Consider the following 20,105-nt stretch of genomic DNA (forward strand, 5'->3'; position numbering starts at 1 on the left):
ATTAGAAATGGGTTTTACAAATTGTTTTGTGGGATGATGAGTGCAACCATCGCAATTAAACAATCAATATGATTTTTTTTAGAGGATTTTCGCTATGCGTATGAAATATAAATTTCTAAAGAACTTTCATAATTAAAATAAAATAAAATAAAATTGTATGATATTAACTCGTGTGTGCATAGGCCAGTCACACACATATAGAATGAGTTATTTTTCTTGGGACGGGAGTATTTGAGAATTGGTCACGGAATTTAAATACACTATTCAAGTAATTAATTTACTCATGTTGATTACGAACTTGAATTGTAAATATAAGAAATTAATTTTAAAATTGTATATATAGAAAATGGAAAATGAAAATGAAACAAATGAAAGCAGAAGATTTCACACAAATCACACGCTGCCTATTCCTAGGAAGTGGGATTATGTGACCAACAGTGCAGCGACACGTCATCCCGTTATATTCAGACAGCCAATTGAGTTGACACGTAAGCACTGTTCCATTGCAATCCTGTGTAGCTACCCCACCTACGTGTCAACCAACCAGAGCCTCCCCGACTGCCACGTAGTCCGAGGTTTTTACTGATATAAATAGTAACATCGATTTTGGTGTACGGAGGAAGGGTGGAAACATTACTAGAAACAGTAAAAGTGAATCTTAGGATATGTAACTCATAGATTTTCTCCCTACCTAAGCTCTATAGCAATCATCATTTATGAATCCAATAAATTATAAGTAGACAGTAATATATCAAGTGATGTTACGTTTTGTTAATTTGATGGATTCTATTAAAATTTTCGATTTAGTTAATGATGTGAACGGTTGGATAAACCTTTGACCACTTATGTTTAAACTATTACTCCATTCGTTTTAAGTTGTATTCCATTTTTAGAATATTCTAATTAAATAGAGTTATTTTTTTATGAAATAAAATATTCAATTGGACTTAATTATTTTCAAACACCTATTTTACTCTCTTTATATTTTCTACTTTATTATTCTTTCCTACTTTTTAACACGATTTCTTAATTTCCGTGTCTAAAAATTTTAACTCAATTTTGTTGGGACGGAGTGAGTACTACACATAATAGATGACATAGTTGGAGAATGACTCGAGATTTTAAGAGATGTTATTTTATGTAAAAGTAAATAAGACATCTTTTGTGGAAAAACTAAAAATGAAAGTATGACGTCTATTATGCGACGGATGGAGTACTACTTATAATTGACATATCTTTTTTTTTTGGATGTCTTATTTTGATATGCATCTACTTTATTCTCTTTTTAATCAACTCATAAAACAAAGATGCATTTGTATTGAATTGGAATATTCCACTTAAAATAAGAGGAAGGGAACATTTGACTCGTTGCTATAAATTGATGTTTTGAACTCTACTCTTGATATATTGGTGGGAGATAAAATATTTTAGCAATTGGACTATACTTCATCATCTAAATAATACTCATTCCGTCTACTATCAAGACTTTTGATAATGGCGACACACGTTTTAATATAAAATGGAACATACCAAAAAAACTAAGAATGAGACTAATTTTTATGGAAAAATTAAAATAGAAAAACATGATTATTTGGTTATGGGCTTAGATGAGAAAGTATATAGTAATTTGAATGCAAATCCATAAACATATTCCTTTTTCATGGCCCGACCTAGTTTTTCTTGGACTTTTGTAAAATGGCAAAAAAGGAAGAAATACTAGCCCATGAGAAAATATTGGCTCACCTTTGTCAAATATTTTTTCTATCAAATTTTGACAATAATTTAAAGGAACAAAAGAATATAAATATTTCATAAACTCAGTATCATCTACACATTGAAAAAAAAATGCAGTGAAGCCAGGGTTGTGCATGAGAAATGAATTGCGAACATAGATTGATACACATAAGATTTACTAGATTTGAATAATGTGTCAATAATTTATGAGTTTATTATTATAACAATATTATATTATGAGACGACACTAGTGATTATTCTCGGTTATAAATCCGACCATGGTTGAATACTTGGATTTAGTCATTTCACATTTATTATTTAGCTTCATGGCTGACTATTTTATATGGTCTGGGCTGAAAATTTTATTTGTTGGGCCAATTTTGAAGGAGATAGGCAGTCAAAACTTAAAGACCTTTTTCCATAGAAAATATGAATGTCACAACTATCATAAGATAATTACTAGTACTACTAATAATAAATAATTATCTCACTAATGTATAGTATAATTTTTTTGTCCATATAATTAATAATTATTTGTTTAAATCAGAAAACTTGGAAATTTTTGGACCATAATGCCGTTACAGGCAACCTTCCAAACTTTATTTACATATGGAATATATAGGTCCCCCAAATGATATTCTTATATCATTTTTCTCAAACATCTTCTATTAAGGTGATGTTTGGTTCATTAAATAGATAAATAGGTACAATATGTGATAAACTGAATACCTAGTATTTATCTAAGATTAATTTAATCATATGAGTGTAGGTGAGGTGATTATTCATAAAATACAATCTAATCTTTTACATTATGAAAGCGGACCAAAATATATTCTCTTGGCCAAGCTTTTGATAAAAATGCAAACAAGAGTTCATAGTCATTTTATACAAGTAATCATAGCCAATAATTATATCAATTTATCCCTCAAATATTAGAAGTACTACAGTTTTTCACTGCCAATAATCTTATTTTTATTTTGGACCATTAAAAAATTCTCATTCGATATCTCTATAATGAAGTGGATTTTATTTTTTACTAAAAATATTATATTTTTTACTTTTCTTATGTATTTTAGTATTAACTTTGTATTTAATATGTGCAGTATATTACCAAAACTTTTAGTAGTGGATGGAGAGAGAGTATATACTGTATCTACATAATTCTAAATTGTAAAAGTTGGACCTCTCAAATTACATTTATTACAACTCAGCCTACTATAGTCAAGTTACAAAAGATTTGGGGTCATAGTAAAGATTGAGAAACATTTGTGGACCTAATCGCAAATACAATACTAACACCGATTTCAAATGTGACGAGCGCTTCACACCAGTTCGTCACACACACAACACACAGCTCACGAAGCACTCCAACTGCTCGATGGATGTTCCCAAAGACCAATTGAACACTCTTCTCGATCATGGCCTCTTCTCTTCCGCTCAAATTCTGGTACAATTCGCGCTATCTCGAATCAATCCCATAAAAATTGGAGCTCGCGTTCTAGCTAAATATACTTTTTATTTAATAATCAGCCTTTTTTTATACCGGAAGATGATATTTGTTGTTTGCTTGAACTAGGGTTGTTTTGCTGTATCTTCTACGTTGATAAATCCTGAGACGAGCCCTCATCTAAAAGCTGAAAGCTTGGTACTTTGCGTTTGTTATTGGTTTTGGTTCATTGTTTTTTAACTGCAGTGAATTTGTTTTGGTAATGGCTGTGTGGTGACAGGTTCTGTTTGGTGATTCGCTCTTTCGAGAGAAGGAGTATCGAAGGGCAATTGTAAGATCATGCTTATGCTGAGCTTGTTATTATCGTGATTGATTTGTGTTCTGTATATTTGTGACATTTCCAAAATCTGTAAATACAAAAACATTTAAATTCATTTTAGATGTCTCTTTTATAGCGATGTATAAATGACAACCCATTGTTGTTGATACAGTATAAATACATGCTCCCATTGGCTTTATATCTTACAAGCCAACTAAGCATTTTGATAACAGTTGGGTGATGATAGGTTCCTCACTTTGCTTCATAGCTTTCAAGTTCAAATGTAGTCTTTAGGTTCTTCTAAGTTGGTGATTTACTAGTGCATTGGGAGCTATTGGTTCTTTAAAGTTGATGTCAATGTGCACTCTTTACCCTCCAAAAATATGCTCTAAGGATATCGTCTTTTGGAAACCAGCTATCTTGCATGTCCATTTCTGCAATGCCAAAAACTTATAGTAGTACCTTATATTTTCTGCTTCTGTTTCCTGGAGAGGGCTGCTTATTTATTACTATTTAACATATGCTAGACAATGTGACCCATGTCCATCTAAGTTTTTTGCATCTTTCAAATCAATAGCAAGTATATAAGCAAGCCTTGCAGTACCACAAAATACTACCAAAACAGAGTGCAAATTCAACTCCAACGCCTCGGAGCACATTATCAGCATCTAATAGATCTTCTTCTCCAAATTCATTGAACACTTCACCAACAAGCGAAAATGAGGTGATTCAGTTCGTAAATTCTTCTGGATATTTTTAGATTGCCAAAACCAAAATGACCATCTGCATCAATTTTGTTATTTTAAATGCAGGTGAAATTCAAGGTTGCCACATGTCATAGCTCACTTAGTGAAAATATAGCTGCTATTGCTGAGGTTTGTAGTTGCTACAAGTTAGTTATGTTTAAATTGCTTATACTTGAACCAGTTCTAGGTACTTTCTTGTATTGATGGTGCCTTAAAACTATAGCATTAAAGATAAATTGACAAAATTTAAATGAATGAACAGATGGAAGGAATCCCAAGCAAGTCAAGAAATCTGGAGATGAATCTTATGATGGCAAAGCTTTACCGGAATTCTAGGCATAATCGAGCTGCAGTTGGATGTTTTAAAGAGTGTTTGAGGTTTGTTACCTTGGTATAACTGTTTTATACAACGTGCAAGCTTCATAGCTTACTTCATATAGTGCTAAGTTGCTAGCAAAATGTTTGCAGTGGAGATGTTTAACCTTCTTGGAAGACAATTACTCACCCGACATATTTCTTTTCAGAAAGCCTTTGAGAATTGATGCTTCTACTTTAAGTTTTTAGGTCCAAGGCTCCAAGTGCATAATTGTTTTTTATGTTACACTTCTACATTTTATGGTAAAGGCTCAACTTGCATTTTGTCATTTCTGGACACTGTGATGCTAATAATCATGTCTCTCTCCCTTTGTGATATGAAGAAAATCTATTTTGCCTATTGTTACATTTATTAAATGACATTACTGGAGAGATTTTGATTAACACTACCAACAAATTATGATATTGATGTTGACAGGAATTGTCCTTACGTATTTGAGGCCATCATAGCTTTGGCCGAATTAGGTGTTTCCGCTAAGGATATTATTTCATTGTTTCCTCAGGTTTGTTTCGTAGTCTATATATCTCATTTCTTTTTTATTATTTTTTTCTGTTTCTGTGATTCTGTACTTCCCAGTTTAATGGATATGTTGGTACTTATTAGACATCTGGTACACAACTTTCTAGTCATGCAAGTTAAAAAATTTGATCCGAGGCTAGCCAGCTTAGATTATGATCAAGCAGTAGTATTTTTTTCTGATAGTCTGATAGTAATGTTAGTTTTCCTTTTATGACACCTGACCTTCTCACTACTTTTTGTTATCTTCAAAGAAATATGGGTATAGTATCCTTCATAGTTAACCACTTGTGGTTTGCCCTTATAAGGTCTATCTGTCATGGCTCCGTTCTTGTCAAGCATGAATTTGACTCATTAATTTCTGAAATCCATGTACTTGCCTCTTTCAAGATACATGTCAGAATTTTCAGAAATATATTTTGTGCAGTTGGTGTAGTCAATCAATTCTCATTACTATTCGCTCATCCTCTTCATTTTGTACAATAATGTCTGTTGAGGTAAGTAGTAAATTTACATAACAATGCAACATATTTTCCTTGTATTCGTAGAAGCTTTAGGCCCACTAATTGTTTCATGCTGTATTAGGTATTTCTTGTTAAAGCGAAAATCCTAAATGTTTACCTACAATCTTATTTCTGACATCCCAGACACCGAATAGAAGTGGAAGACCTCCTTCTGATCATTTTGATTCAAGTCGCTGGCTGCCAGTAAGTTGTTTTGACAGTAGAGCTGTTTACAACTTTGGGATGTATATTATAATCTTTTGATCTTATTTTATATAGAGATAATGTTTTTGCTTCCATGATATTATGAAAGTTCTCATCGTATGCATTTATCATCCCCTTTCCTATGACAAACATTGATCTTTCTAGACGCCTTTCGCTCTCTTTTGGGAACCTCTTGTCCTAAACCATGAATTTTGGCAAAAATTTCCTTCTACCATTCTCTTGTTTCCCTTCTATTGAACTTCATATTGCTGAGTTCTTTTGTACACTGTAATAGCATTTCCCCTACTTTTGGTGCAGCGCTACGTTGAAGCCCAATGTTGTATTGCTTCAAATGATTACAAAGGTCCGCTTATGGCTGTATATTTTCTTATGTTCATAATGTAACGCCCATGCATGCCACAATGATATTCTAGTTTGTCATATGAGGCAGCTTTTTCCTGGGAAGGCCGAATTGGCACTTCATTGGGATATTCTGCAGCGAGTTCATTATTCAATCTAGTTATCTAATTTATCAACATGAATTCTTGATTGAACAAACAACTTTCCCTTTTTTTTCTTATTTGCTTTCCCTTGGTTGTCAGGTGGGCTTGATCTATTCTCGGAACTGCTACAACGATTTCCTAACAATGTCCACATATTACTCGAAATGGCCAAGGTCTGTGGGATGAGGCCTAACAGTTTAAAAATGTTCTCAGCTGCTTGCTGGTCTTTGCAGTAGCTTTAGACCAAGTTTCTGTGACTGCAATTACTATTTTTTTACAACTTCTGTTGATTGCTTTTCTGAAGGTTAAAGCTGTCATAGGAAAAAATGATGAAGCCATCCTGGATTTTGAAACTGTGAGTACTTTACTTATATTCATGCAAGAAAATCTATGATAAACACAGTAAAATTAGCAAATGGCTTATGCAGGTCATGTCAATTGATCCATATGTTATGACATATATGGATGAGTATACCATGCTTCTGAAGCTCAAGTCCGATAATTCCAAGTTAACTAAGTTAGTTCACGATCTCTTGAACATCGATCCAACAAAACCTGAAGTTTTAGTGGCCTTAGCTGTTCTGTGGGAAAAGAAAGATGAGAGAGGAGCTTTAACGTATGCCGAGAAGGTTAAGTGTCTTCTCTTTGAGCTGTTTAGATTGCTACAAGTACTTTATGATCGTTATCTATTTAAACAGAGCATCCGCGTTGATGAAAGGCACGTAGCTGGTTACATAATGAAGGTATGACGATCTATTTGGAGCAAGAATTAAAAATACACAGTTGCATCTCCATATTTCTTCGATTTTATATAAGTTTTTAGCATTTGTATACCAACCAATTTGAGATTATCCAGGGAAATATTTTCTTGTCACTGAATCGCCCAGAAGCAGCTGTCATCACTTTTAGGGGAGCTCAAGAACTAAGGCCTGATCTCCGCTCATAACAAGGTAAGTTAAAATTGATGTATCACATTCTGATGCTTTCCGTTTGACAAGTCTAAATATATTTTCAATTGATCAAATTCATGTAACAAGAGGGCGTAAAATGGAAGTTTGAGTTATATTGCAGGTTTAGTTCGTTCATATCTCACTGTTTCAAAGTGAAAGAAGCTCTATTTACAGCAAGAGAGGCAATGAAGGCGATACCTCAATCCGGAAAGGCTCTGAAACTAGTTGGGGATGCACATGCTAGTCACGTCGCAGGAAGAGAAAAGGTGTGCCTATGCTCCCCCCCCCCCCCCCCCCCCACATGACACACATACACAAGACTGTATTTTTGTATTTTGTTTAGTGCGTACACATCAAATGAGTTTAAACATGATGAATTCCTCAATGATCTTATCTCTAATTCTGAATCTTAGCATACCTAAGTTGGTACCCTTATTGTAATTAGAATTAATTAGGCACATTTTTTTGAATATTTTTTCAGGCAAAGAAGTTCTATGAATCAGCCCTAAGACTTGAACCAGGTTTTCTTGGAGCTGCGTTGGCTTTGGCTGAACTGCATGTCATGGAAGGTCGAAATGCAGATGCAATCTCCCTCTTGCAGCGTTATTTGAAAGGTTGGGCCGATGATTGTTTGCACGTCAAGTTCGCTCAAGCCTTTGCCGCAACAAATATGCTGTTGGATGCCCTTTCACATTATCAAGCAGCGTTGAGGTAAATCTCTCTATGCTGTACTTCCAGAGTTCCAGCATTGTACATTACAATCTGCCGAATTCGGATTTATTTCAGAATAAATCCCCACAATGAAGCTGCCAAAAAAGGACTGGACCGCTTGGAGAAGCAAATGAAGGTCTGCATTTTATGTCTGTTCCCCCATAGTCCATAGAGCTCGAGCATATATATGTATTAACGTTTAATTCTAATCGAATCTTGGTTTTTAGGGAGTCGATCCTGATGCACCTGAAGAAGACAAAGATAATGAGGTTGATGATGTCGATGAAGATCAAGAAGAGGGCGAGCTATTATGATTCAAATTTTGTTACCAACTTCATCCTATTGATCAAATTTGTTGTGGCATGACCAGAAATTTTATGTAACATCGATGTCACGAAATGTAATATTATCATTAGTAATAATAGCAATATATTGATATAAGTTGTTTGTTAATTATTATTCAGTTGTAGGATTCCACATTCAAACTGTCAAAAATCTAGAAAATTCTTAGGCTGGGCAGAATAATATATACATCGTTAAAAACACACACTACAATGTGTGACAAATCTGACCCATGTACCAAAATAAACAGATATTACAAGCATAAATGTAGGAGAAATAGATACTTATATGCTAAACCTTAAACCTACATACATACTACATCTGATAAGGTTTCCTAGGTGTTGGTGCTCGAGTCTCGAGTGACTGTAACCTCTGTTTCAGATGGAATACTTCGACCTGAAAGTTGATATAATTCAAAGTTAAATAGAAGTGGCAACTTTATGAAAAAATATGATTGATTGCAAGAAAAAGTATGACTGTTCCATGATTTATGATCTAGGAATATACCTGTAGCTGGAATGCTCTTGCACGCTCCCCAGCAAGGACCCCTCTAGTCGAATGTAGTTCCTGCAACATGTAGCGTTGGACAAAAGACATGTTTATGATCTGAGTTCGGAATATGAATAGGTAGATTTGATCTTTGCAAGTGGAAGTACAGACTGCAGACCTTTTGTGTATCATCCAAGACAGCCTTGAGGAAAGCCACATCATGCTCTAGCCTCACGTTGTCAGAGTGGACGATGTTAGAGAGGCTGTTAGCCTCCTCCTGTGCCAACTCAATACTGGTTAGCTTCTCTTTAAGCAACTCCATTTCCTTCATTGCGTCTCCCAATCTATTCTCCATCTCCTGTCGACTTTTGTTGGCAGACGATGAGTTCTTCTCAACTGCTTCGCGAGCAGCTATTGCAGCTGCCAATTGTCCTTCAAGAAGGCTGTTCTTTCTTAAAAGGCTGGCTAGTTTTGCCCCGTGTGTCTGGCATACACCTGATGAATCTGTTGTCATTGATATACAGTTGGTTTCTTGACATAAGAGTTCTTCACCTTCTAATCCTAAACTTCCCCTTCCTTGTTTATCAAAACTCAGTTTACCAGATTCAGCCATGGGCGATGCTTCTTCTGCATTTCCAGCACCAGAGTCCAATGGTTTTGTGGCTTGTTCCATCAACTGCAGTGGTACCGTGATTTCGGTTAATTTTCTGCTGGACTAAATGTCATCTCGTGACATTTCTTACATATCCTTGTTTTAGTATGTAAGAACTTATAATTACTTTGGATATAAGAGAAAACACGACTACTTTTCGACGTATACTGAGGATCAACAAGCATGAACTGAACCTACTTGTAACTATTTTCGGTCACAAAGGCCGAGTACAACGTAACCAGTAATGTTGCACCATAATAGATGAACGATAGAAATAATTCATTAGTTCCAACAAAATTATGAAATTGCAGTGATGGAGACAATATGTAGCTTACCCGAAATGATTTTTTGTCTTCTAAGCTCTTTGTGGTAGTCACCTCCACAGTCTCCTCGTTATAAAATTGTTTGCGAAGAGAGACGTTTCCAGTGGCAGAGTTTGGGTCGACAAGTAAGGATTCTGATAGGGATTTCCGACCAGATCCATGTTGTTCGATGGCTGATGCCAAATTAATTTTCGAGACAGTATCAAAGTTGCTACTAATAGAAGCATTGCCTGGTTGAGTTGACAATCCTATGGAGGTTGAGTTATTACTGTTGTTGTTCTCGGACAACAAGGTTCCGGCAACTTTACTCAAAGTCGATCTTCGGATCATTGATGATTCAACCTTTTCCATGATAAGTACTTCAACCTATCACCAAAGTGGGAGGAATTAAAACCTATAAAAGGTAATCGGGGCATTAGAAATGAGCAAAGTTGCACCTGGTTTGATGGATCTTTCTTGGTACCACCAAATGCAACAAGGAAATCTCGTTCCTTATGCTGCACAAGAACGAGACTAAAACCCTGCATCCCACAGAAGAATAGGAGTATGTTTTCCCTTTCTGATAAGTACTGAACAAAAACTTAAACGCATACAATATGAGAACCAAAAACATAAGAATTCAACCAGCAGCATAATTCAAGACCTCAAGGAGATTTTGTCCTAATTTATTTAAACAATCTATGCCACAGCCCCTAACTGCATTACCGTCTTAGATGCTGCAACATGGGTCTGTTAATTTTGCATTAAGAAATATGAAATACCTATTCAACCTCACATTACCTGATTGGAATCCTCTGAATATCTATCAAAGTGAAAAAGGCAATAATGTGCCATAAACAGTAAATGGCGATGTTAAATATGGACAATATTCACAGTAACACTTAAGGGACCATAACAGAAATATCATGACAAACCTTGTTTGTAGTGATAGAAGATGGAAGCGATGCAACAGCAACTGACCAAGTATACTTCAAAACATCAAATATCAAGGTCTCTGCAGGCCCTGTAAGGTGAATTTGTATACGAGGAGTTAGGAGATTTCACAGGCTGCAAAACCCTTACGGCTTACTGAAAGTGAGTTAATTAGAACAACTTGCTTAAGACTGATTAATGAAAAGTTCTCAAATTGGTCTTTAGCTTACAAAGAAAGTATAGTACTTAGTATGCAACATCAAGAGAACTTTATGATGACAGCAGGATTAGAAATCGAGAACAAGGAATGAGTTGCTAAATAGGCACGTACTTTTTTTCTTGCTACCACCACCCGTGATGTACCACTTTGTTCCACAGAGCGCTCCACTACAACCAGCTCTAGGCGATGGGTGAAATCCGTGCACTTTGATTCTTGTCCATACCATCTGAAGGAAACATTTATGCACAAGTAAGAAGTTGCAGACTGCCAGTGTCGGTATTCTGGTTATAGTAATCTGAGAATGCAGTGCAAACTCTGATATGTCATATGAAGAGAGTGTTTACTGACCGCCTCGAAGTCAAGAGAGTACAAGTCATTCAAGGTTCTAGATTTTGATGCCCCACCAAAAACAAAGAGTATTTTGTCATTATAAAGAGCAGCAATATGATTTGATCTTGAGCATGGTCTTGGGCCCCTGCACATGAAATACCCTACTGATATATCTGAATGAAGGAATGCATCTTCTAAGCATATTGGAATCACAAAACACAAAAAGCCATCAGAGATATTTGAGACTTCTCATTACTTAACAATTTGTAGGTCAACTGCAGAGCTTATACACAGCAATTCGTGAACGACTTACGTGCAATGAAGAGGAAGCCACGTTAGAGATTTTAGATCAAACATATGGAGATCGTTGAGTTTCCTCCTTTTTGTATCGTCACCTCCAAATAGAATTAGTACGGAGTTTGCCCTAACAACTGTATGCCCACTACGTGCAGTCTGCAATTTGTATCAACTTGAGTTAGTACAAATAAATGTCACTAACAAACAGGTGTTTCTAAGCTCTCAACAAAGAAGAGGTAAGGAAATGCAAAATTGGCTAGAAATTTAGTACTCCTATGTTATGACAAGAGAAACAAAATGCATGTATTGACACCATTCTCAGTATACAAATGCTTTTTATTCATATTTTCTTATAAAAAACAAAATGAGGTAACTATGAAACGGCATGGTGAATAAACCTATAATGCAAAACACAACAGATCCTCAATAGATTAAGAAAATTTGAGGCAAAAGGTGCAATGTAATAGATCATTTATGTTACTACATTGTCCAAAGAACTATATGGTGCACTATGCAACTCCCTCCATTCATTACAGGAAGCATTCGAATGAGACTTCTGTATGGAACCAAGATGTAAAAGATGGAGAACCAAGTTTTCAGTTCACACTACTCTCAGATATATTGATGTAGTGTAAAGAATAGCATCATGCCTCAAGAAATAGTGGTGGGTGTTTATTTCTGTTAAATATTTATTAACTATGGAGGGAAGTTACCGGAATGTCTCCCTTCGCTTCAATAAGTGACCAACATTCTGCTTCCATGTCAAACGCCCAGACTGCTTAAGATTAAATATATGAGGATGATGGATAAAGTATTGAATTGAGAGATCGGCTAAAACAGATCTAAGTTTCCAACTATAGCAGACCAGATAGAGTATAACCTGACACTCTGTCGCTCACTGATTCGGTTTTCCCTCCAATAAGAAGCACTTTCTTGCCCCAAGGAACCTAAAAATTGACAAACTTCAGTAATTATGAACAAAGTAACAATGGCGTGAAGAGTTGTTAGGAATGTTGTTGTACCAATACGTGGCCTTTGCATGCTGGAATTTTTAGAGGAAGGCTAGTAGGAGAAAGGTAAAGCTTTGACGAAACAGGAGTCCACGAAAATCTGTCAAAACTGAGTACCTGACAAAAATAGTAAAGATTTAAAGATACTTCGACTTCATAATGCAGAATTATGCTGCAGATCTATAGAGTTATCGACCAACATGGTAGGCAATATGTAATTATGCTTTTGCTCAACCACGTAATCATGATCATATATGATACATAAGCAGTTCTATTTAGTTGAAATGTAACTCAAAACTATATATACTTTTTTTGAGAAAGATGTCCTCATTGAGATACCTGGACATCTTCCAGCAACCCATTTGAAGATTCACCGCCAACGACGACCATCTTGTTCCCTATGACTGCAGCTGCATGCTATTGACAGTATTATCAGACATTCTATCTGGAGAAAGAAACCAACCACAACTTTCAATTGAATTTATCTTGCAAAGTGAAGGATCAAAGTACTTCACATTGAACCGGGGAGTAGGCTTCTCTCCGCTGATGGAAAGAACCATCCAATTCTCAGAGCCACCTGAAGCGCAGTTGTTAAGCTCCGTCCCACTAGATGAAGAATGGAAATTCAGATCATCAGCTTCACTATTTGCAGCTGCAACACCTTCTCCCTATCATGATAAACCACCTTAAATACACAGTGAATCTGATATAGCATTGATAGAATATCTCAAATCCTTACATTGGAACTATTAAATCTCTTATTGGGCCTTATCGGACTTCTCGTCCCCTGTGCAGTGTCGGAGAGTTGAACCTTTAATCTGATGAGAACAAAAAAATAATACAGTAGGTTGGTTAGAGCTCATCTTTGGATTCAGTTCTCCGGAAATAATGTTCACCTAATTGTTTCTGATATTTTTATACAATCATAAAAAGGCCATCACATCCTAAATTAATAAAGGTCAGAAGCAAAGAAACAAAAAGTTCAAAAAGACACAGTGGCCTTAAATTAATGTGATTCAGCTGAAAAAGTAGTATACCTTTTCAAAAGACACAATTATAAATTAACTTTCAGTAACATATCAAGCACAAAAAAACTACTAATAATAATTTATCCCACTATTACAAAACAGACTTAAAACCCTTCAGATTGCCCAGCATTGTTCTAAACTTCGACATTCCTATAAGCAATTTTCTTAATCACAAACGATTTCAATACCAAAACCTAACTCAAAAAATCCAAAAATATCCAAAATCAAAAGCAAACAATCACTGAAAAGCTTCCACCTTTCCAACTCTGCTCTTCACACTCAATGTAAATGCACAACACTCACCTTCCAAGCTTCATTCTTCTTCTCGAAAATCCAAACATGTTTCCCGAAATCTGAAAACTCCCCTGCTGATCAGACCTTCGCAAAAAACAAACCACATTATCCCATGAGCTTCAACGCGACTAAAAAACTGTATCTATACACGATTAAACTTACACACACTCACGCAAACACCTCGGATTGAGCTTATGGCGAGAAGAGGACACAAATGCAGCTGGGGATTTTTGGGGGTGCTGTGCTATCTAGTGTGTATATAGATGGGGAAACTGTAAGTAATGGTAATGGTTATCTCAGCGCTGCAGTAATTACACCCAGCTGCGTACGTTAGCGTGCTGTCGTGTGTACTGGTGTTGACTTGTTTTTTTATGAAGACGAGGGGTGAGGGATAACGTGCGCCGAGGGTGCGGACGGGTGTGGAGCTGTGGACTGGTCACGTGCGGTTACCTTCTCTACAGTTGGATGCTTTTTTCTGGATCTTTCATTTTGGTTACTTTTACGAAGTTCAACTTTTTGGGGGTGAAAAGGTGAAATCAGTAAAATGGGAAAAAGCGTGATAGCTGTTGTCCATGTTATTTTGTGCGGAATTTAGCCAAAACTATCTCCTTCAATTCATAGGAAAAAGCGTGATAGTTGTTGTCCATGTTATTTTGTACGGAATTTATCCAAAATCATCTCCTATAATTCATCCACTCACATTTTTTTTACTCGTCCTCTTCTTATACGAGTACTTAGCATTTTTTTCACTGCAAAATTAAATTATAATCTAGTGTTGTTTTATAAATTAAATAGGAGAGGATTAAGTTAAAATAATAGTAGATATTTTTATTTTAGAAAATATACTCCTATCACTTTAAAATATGATATACTATCAGAAAAAAACTGTAAGTATCACTCAAAATGAAATGGAAGAAGTATATATGATCTCGTTATTTATTTTTAAATTTTTTATTTTATAATTTAAATAAGAGTGAACTACATAAACGGTACCTGATATTTCAATTTCGCACATAAATGGTACATGATCTTTATTGTGTATCGTTTTTGGTTCTCATTGACAAAAAAAACCCTAGGTACCAAATATGTGATTTTTTTGTTATGTAGGATATTTTTGGAAAGAGTGAACTACACTAATAGTTACTGATCTTGTCGAAAAATACACCAATGGTCCCTAAAAATTTTTTATAGCTTATTTGGTCCCTAAAAATTACATTTTTTGTACATGTCGGTCTTTTATACCCATCTGCATTCATGCCATTGAGGGCATTTTCAGTATCTGGAAATTACAGTTGTGGTACCCTTTCAATCATGCAATTATTTTGGACACACATAAAAGCACCTTTTACAATAAAAAAATCGTTTCTTTTGAATTAATTCACTTAAATTTTTTAAATAATTACTTGAATAACGTATAGATTAAGCTTTATAATGAAAAAATTACTATAGTTCGCTTTAATATTTTTAGTAAAAAAATGTTACTTGCAAGAGTTACCTTTAATTTACATTAGATATACTTCACTTAAATTTTAATTATTATATTTAAAAAATATTTTTCACTATACTATATTTTAATTAACGTAATTAAAATATTTATTTTTTCACTGAAGCATAGTTACATTTAAATATTTAAGTAACATTTAAAAAAATTTTACTATAATTCACTATAATATTTTTTCTTCTCAAATTTTAAAAATTTAAGTAAAATTTTTAAGTAAAAATAAATCCCACAAAGAATTTTCAATAATTCATTTTAATATTTATATTGAAAAATGTTACTATTAAATATAAATTTTCTTCTCAAACATACATATTAAGCTATATAATAAATAATATTTAATTTTAAAAATAAATAAAGCATAATTAAAACATTTTGTTTCTTATTTAAAATTTTGAAATCATAAAGTATCAAATATTATTTAAATGAAAGTATAATTGAGTTTATAAAAGAAAATGGTGATGGAAGAAAAAATGCAAAAATTAAAGAGTAGAAAGGTCCAAAATGCCAAAGAATTTTAAATATTCACACTAGTGGTGCATAGGGCTACTTTAGTCTTATTGTACAAAAAATGATAGAAAATTTTTTTAGGGACCATTGCTGTATTTTTTTACAAGATCGGGGACTATTAGTATAGTTCACTCTTTTGAAAATTTCAACTAAATAGTACCAAACACGTGATTTCTTTTTTCTTCCTTTCTTATTTCTTTTTTTCTTCATTTTCTTCTTTCTTTTTTCTTCATTTTCTTCTTTCTTTTTAGTATTTTATCTTCCTTTCTTCTTTCTTTTTTTCTCCTTAATTTGTGTTTCCTCTTTATTCTCTTCTTTTTCTTCTTTCTTTTTAGTATTTTATACATACATCTAATTGCATTCACAATATAAAACAAGCACAAAACACTTAATTAAATTAATTATTTAAACTAATTAAATCAATTGAATATTTTTAATTATATTATTTTATACTCATTTTAGGGTTGAAACACCTAACTAAAAATATTCAATTGTTTATATCATTAGGAACACGATTCACAATTTTAAATTTTTATTAAGACTATATTGACTAGTTATTAATTTAATGTAAAATAATAATAATAATAATAATAATATCAGTATTATTATATAATATTATATTATTCAATATTTAAATAGTTATACTATAATTATTTATTAATTAATACTCCATCCGTTCCACAATAATAGAGGCATTTAATTTTGAGCACTCGTTTTGAAAAAATGTTAATAAATGGTTAAAGTAGATAAAGAGTAAAGTAAGATAGAGAATAATGTATAGAGAAGTATTATCTACCCTATTCTCTATCTTACTTTATTATTTCTCTACTTTAACCATTTATTATCATTTTTTCAAAACGAGGACTCAAAATGAAATGTATCTATTACTGTGGAACGGAGGGAGTACAAGTTTTTAGTATTGTAACAATAATATTATTATAGTAATAATTAAATATAATTATGACTATAATTTTAATTAAGTATATTTAAATGATAATAAGAAAATAAAAAATTATTAATTTATAACATCACAAAATAATACTCCGTATAAAGAGTGAAGAGAATTAGAAAAAATATTATAATATCACTTTTGGTACTAATTTTGTGTATGCCCAAAATATCCTTAATGACACAAATAGGAAAATGTATTTGTATAGAGGGCATTTTGGGAGGAAAATTGCATCAGGTACCAAAAATGTGATTAATAGGTACTAAAAATGATATAAAATAAAGATCAAGTATCATTTATGTGCGAAAGTGAAAGATCAGGTATCATTTATGTAGCTCACTCTTTATATAATTATTTGAATTTTGATATACCTCATTCATTTCTAAAGAAATACTGTTGTATTATTGATGGCGTAGTATCATAGTCATTCGTCACATATTGGGTTGAGTTGTAGTATTTCTTTTTTATCATTCCAATGTAGTTGATCATTATTTTACAAAAAAAAATTATTCTATCCTACTTTACTAACTTTTTCTCTTAATACTACTTTATTCTTCTACTTTAACATTTAAAAATTTAAAATTTGTAATAGGAAAATCATCCCTAATTTGGGACGAGATGAGTACACATTTTTATTCTGATGGTGATTTTGAAAATTCTGCCATAATTGTCACACTTCTCAAGACAATTGTATAATGGAGTACTTAATCAAATGTGTTCAATTTATCATTCCAGTACTTTTAAAGAAATTAAAAAGTAGTGTTTAGTTTACTTCAGAAAATAATATTAAAACCTCAATTTTTTTTTATCATATTCGTAAATACGCGAAGATTGAATTTCATAGTTACGTAACTTAGACATGTGACTATAATTTCAGTTAAACTTCATTACACACTAATTGACAATCAATCGATTTTAATATTGTTAGGAAAGCATTCATAAAATTAGAATTAGAGTTTAGATCTACTCTTATACCACAACCCATACATATAACAGTTTTATGAGTAGTATACTAAATATATATACTTATGTGCCAATAAATTTTAAAGGAAAAAAGTTGCAAAAAATATTACTACAAAGTTTGCCAATTATGGACTGACATTTGCTAAGGTCGCAATCAAAGACCACTAAAGAGGTTTGTCTTATCCTTGATTTGTTGTAAAGTTCTTTTAGCCTGGCTTGTTTGGTAGTTAATTGTTTGTGACCTAAGCTTTGGGCGTGTTTGTATACCCATTTTTACTTTTGATTTAGTGTTAGTATTTGGTTTTCTTGTTGGTTTTGGCTGATTTGTACTTTTGTTGGGATGTTGTTGTTGAACTCTTGCTCACTATTTTTTGATTTGAGCCTTTTATTTAAAAAAAAATACTCCTATAACCAAAATATCCAAGATCTTGTGTGTCTTAATTTTTTATGAATAGAATAGCTTTAGCTTTCTAGTCTTCTATTCCATCCATTCACCAATAAACGTCTCATTTTACTGTTCTTGTTTGTCCACCAATAAATGTCTTATTTACCCTTATTCTACTATTTTTCTCTTTCTCATATTTCATTATAAAACTAAAATAATATATTAAAGTGTAGTTTTCTATCTGACTTTCTACTATATTTCTTAATATTTATATCATGTCAAATGTGGACTTGTAATTATGGACTGTGGAAGTATTAGTTTGTAACTTTGTTTTTTTTTTACATTTTAAATGAAAATTTGGTCAATGATTGAGTACTATAAGACGCTAATTATATGGTCATGGGATTAAAAGTTTGTTTAAACTATAACAGCATCAGTTAGTTTTTAAAACTATAAAATTGAATAGAAATTGAATAGAAATTGAACAGATATAGGCGGTGTTTTCATTTTCTTGATTTTAATTAAAAGTGGTAGGTAAACACGAGTTATGGAATCGAATACACTTCAATTTATCCGTGAAGGAGATGATTGGAGGAAATAGCAGGGACGGATACCGGAGAGAGATTTGACCGCGACGGGCCAATTTAACGTTTTTGGAAAGTGGACACTGTAAATCTATCTCTAGATTCCACGTGTCACCAATAATAAGACAAGAATCAAGTTGCGGATAACGGGCCCATTTCTGTGATAGCGACCATTTGAAACTTTGGGCTTTGCAAACATTAATTTGTCGGGTCACACGACACATATAATAAATTAATAGCCCACTTTAAAAGCCCAACTGTTTTTGTACGATTTGTACAAATAGAATTATGCCATAAAAATAACTACGTAATAAAATTATTTCACAAAATTCGGTAACATATATCTAAGAGTGTAGCTAATTAATGACATGTGAAAACGCAGCTATATAACATGTGAAAATGTTGCTATTAATTCTGTGTACAAAATATTTATAATTAGTTATTGGAAAAAAATTATATTAATAATAAAATTATTCTAATGAAATTTTGTTCGTCAGAGAGATTATGAACCTATTGTAATAAAAATATTTAGTGATGATTTAAAAGTAATTTAATTACGTGAATAAATCTTGCAAAATTTGTTACTCAGGAGTAATATTTATGCGCCACAAAAAATTATAGATGCTAGTGTAGGTAGGTGTAGCTGAATTTTGCTACACCTAAATTTATAGAAGCATTGAGTTCCATGTAATATGTAAGATTGATGACATCAACTATAATTTTTGATGACATCAACTATAATTTTTGAGGGAGTATTGGAATAAAAATAAAAATATTAAACAAATAAATAATGTTAATGTAAACTTAACGAAAACCATGCTCATTATAAGCTGCGTTACATATAATTGTACTCCTATTAAGTTCCACCTTATATGATTAACCAAACCATGCATAATATGATCAAAGAATAATGACTACATATGAAAATGGCGAAAAGAAATGAGCAATTATTCAAACTCTATTTTCATTACATATCAAAGTGCAACTTCAATACAAAAAGGTTGGTGATGGATCCGCGAATTTTTGATGTTAGCAAATGCTGGTAGAGAATGAAAATACAGACACAAAGAATTTACGTGGTTCGATTTACTGAAGTAAATCTACGTCCACGGGAAAAAGGGAGGGCAAGATTGTATTGCTTGATCTGTTTTCTACAGCTTACAAATACCAACTTGCTATTTGCTATATGGTGTTTTATCTCTAGAGAGCTTAACCCCCTCATATCAGATCTAAGTTCCATTTATATCTTGGACTAAGATCGTGGCTTGCATCACCACCCTAAGTCGTGGATGTCGTGTAGGTCATGGCCT

At 33.1% G+C, this 20,105-nt stretch overlaps 1 protein-coding gene and 1 pseudogene across 6 annotated transcripts; one reads left to right on the forward strand and one right to left on the reverse strand.

Annotated features, from left to right (window-relative positions):
* Positions 1-3,010: 3,010 nt before the first annotated feature.
* LOC121783216 lies at positions 3,011-8,450 on the forward strand (annotated as a pseudogene).
* A 45-nt stretch (positions 8,451-8,495) lies between these two features.
* On the reverse strand, positions 8,496-14,235 carry LOC121783182 (acyl-CoA-binding domain-containing protein 6-like). Of its 6 annotated transcripts, XM_042181206.1 has the most exons (18): positions 14,069-14,235; positions 13,916-13,990; positions 13,324-13,402; positions 13,100-13,252; positions 12,924-13,001; positions 12,597-12,701; positions 12,455-12,521; positions 12,288-12,349; positions 11,591-11,730; positions 11,296-11,422; positions 11,059-11,173; positions 10,730-10,818; positions 10,253-10,336; positions 9,828-10,181; positions 9,441-9,516; positions 9,019-9,344; positions 8,859-8,918; positions 8,496-8,747 (listed from the first exon to the last, which is right to left on the reverse strand). In XM_042181206.1, exons 2-18 carry the CDS (start codon positions 13,951-13,953, stop codon positions 8,667-8,669), a joined length of 2,034 nt encoding a protein of 677 aa, XP_042037140.1. In that variant the 5' UTR covers positions 13,954-13,990; positions 14,069-14,235; the 3' UTR covers positions 8,496-8,666. The 6 variants fall into 6 exon arrangements, with proteins under 6 accessions (XP_042037140.1, XP_042037124.1, XP_042037108.1 ...); XM_042181190.1 differs by having other exon boundaries at positions 9,019-9,516; positions 13,916-13,980; positions 14,069-14,232; XM_042181174.1 differs by having other exon boundaries at positions 9,019-9,516; positions 14,069-14,232.
* Positions 14,236-20,105: the final 5,870 nt, after the last annotated feature.

This window comes from Salvia splendens, chromosome 2, assembly GCF_004379255.2.
Source record: "Salvia splendens isolate huo1 chromosome 2, SspV2, whole genome shotgun sequence".
NCBI lineage: Eukaryota > Viridiplantae > Streptophyta > Magnoliopsida > Lamiales > Lamiaceae > Salvia > Salvia splendens.

Bases quoted from the DNA above. Each gene is read 5' to 3' on its own strand.
- LOC121783182 (XM_042181190.1), bottom strand. From the start codon at position 13,953: ATGTTTGGATTTTCGAGAAGAAGAATGAAGCTTGGAAG. The intron at 13,253-13,323 runs GTAAGGATTTGA...TTATCATGATAG, and splicing joins AGAGATTTAATAGTTCCAAT to GGAGAAGGTGTTGCAGCTGC. The intron at 8,748-8,858 runs GTATATTCCTAG...ATCAACTTTCAG, and splicing joins CAAGAGCATTCCAGCTACAG to GTCGAAGTATTCCATCTGAA.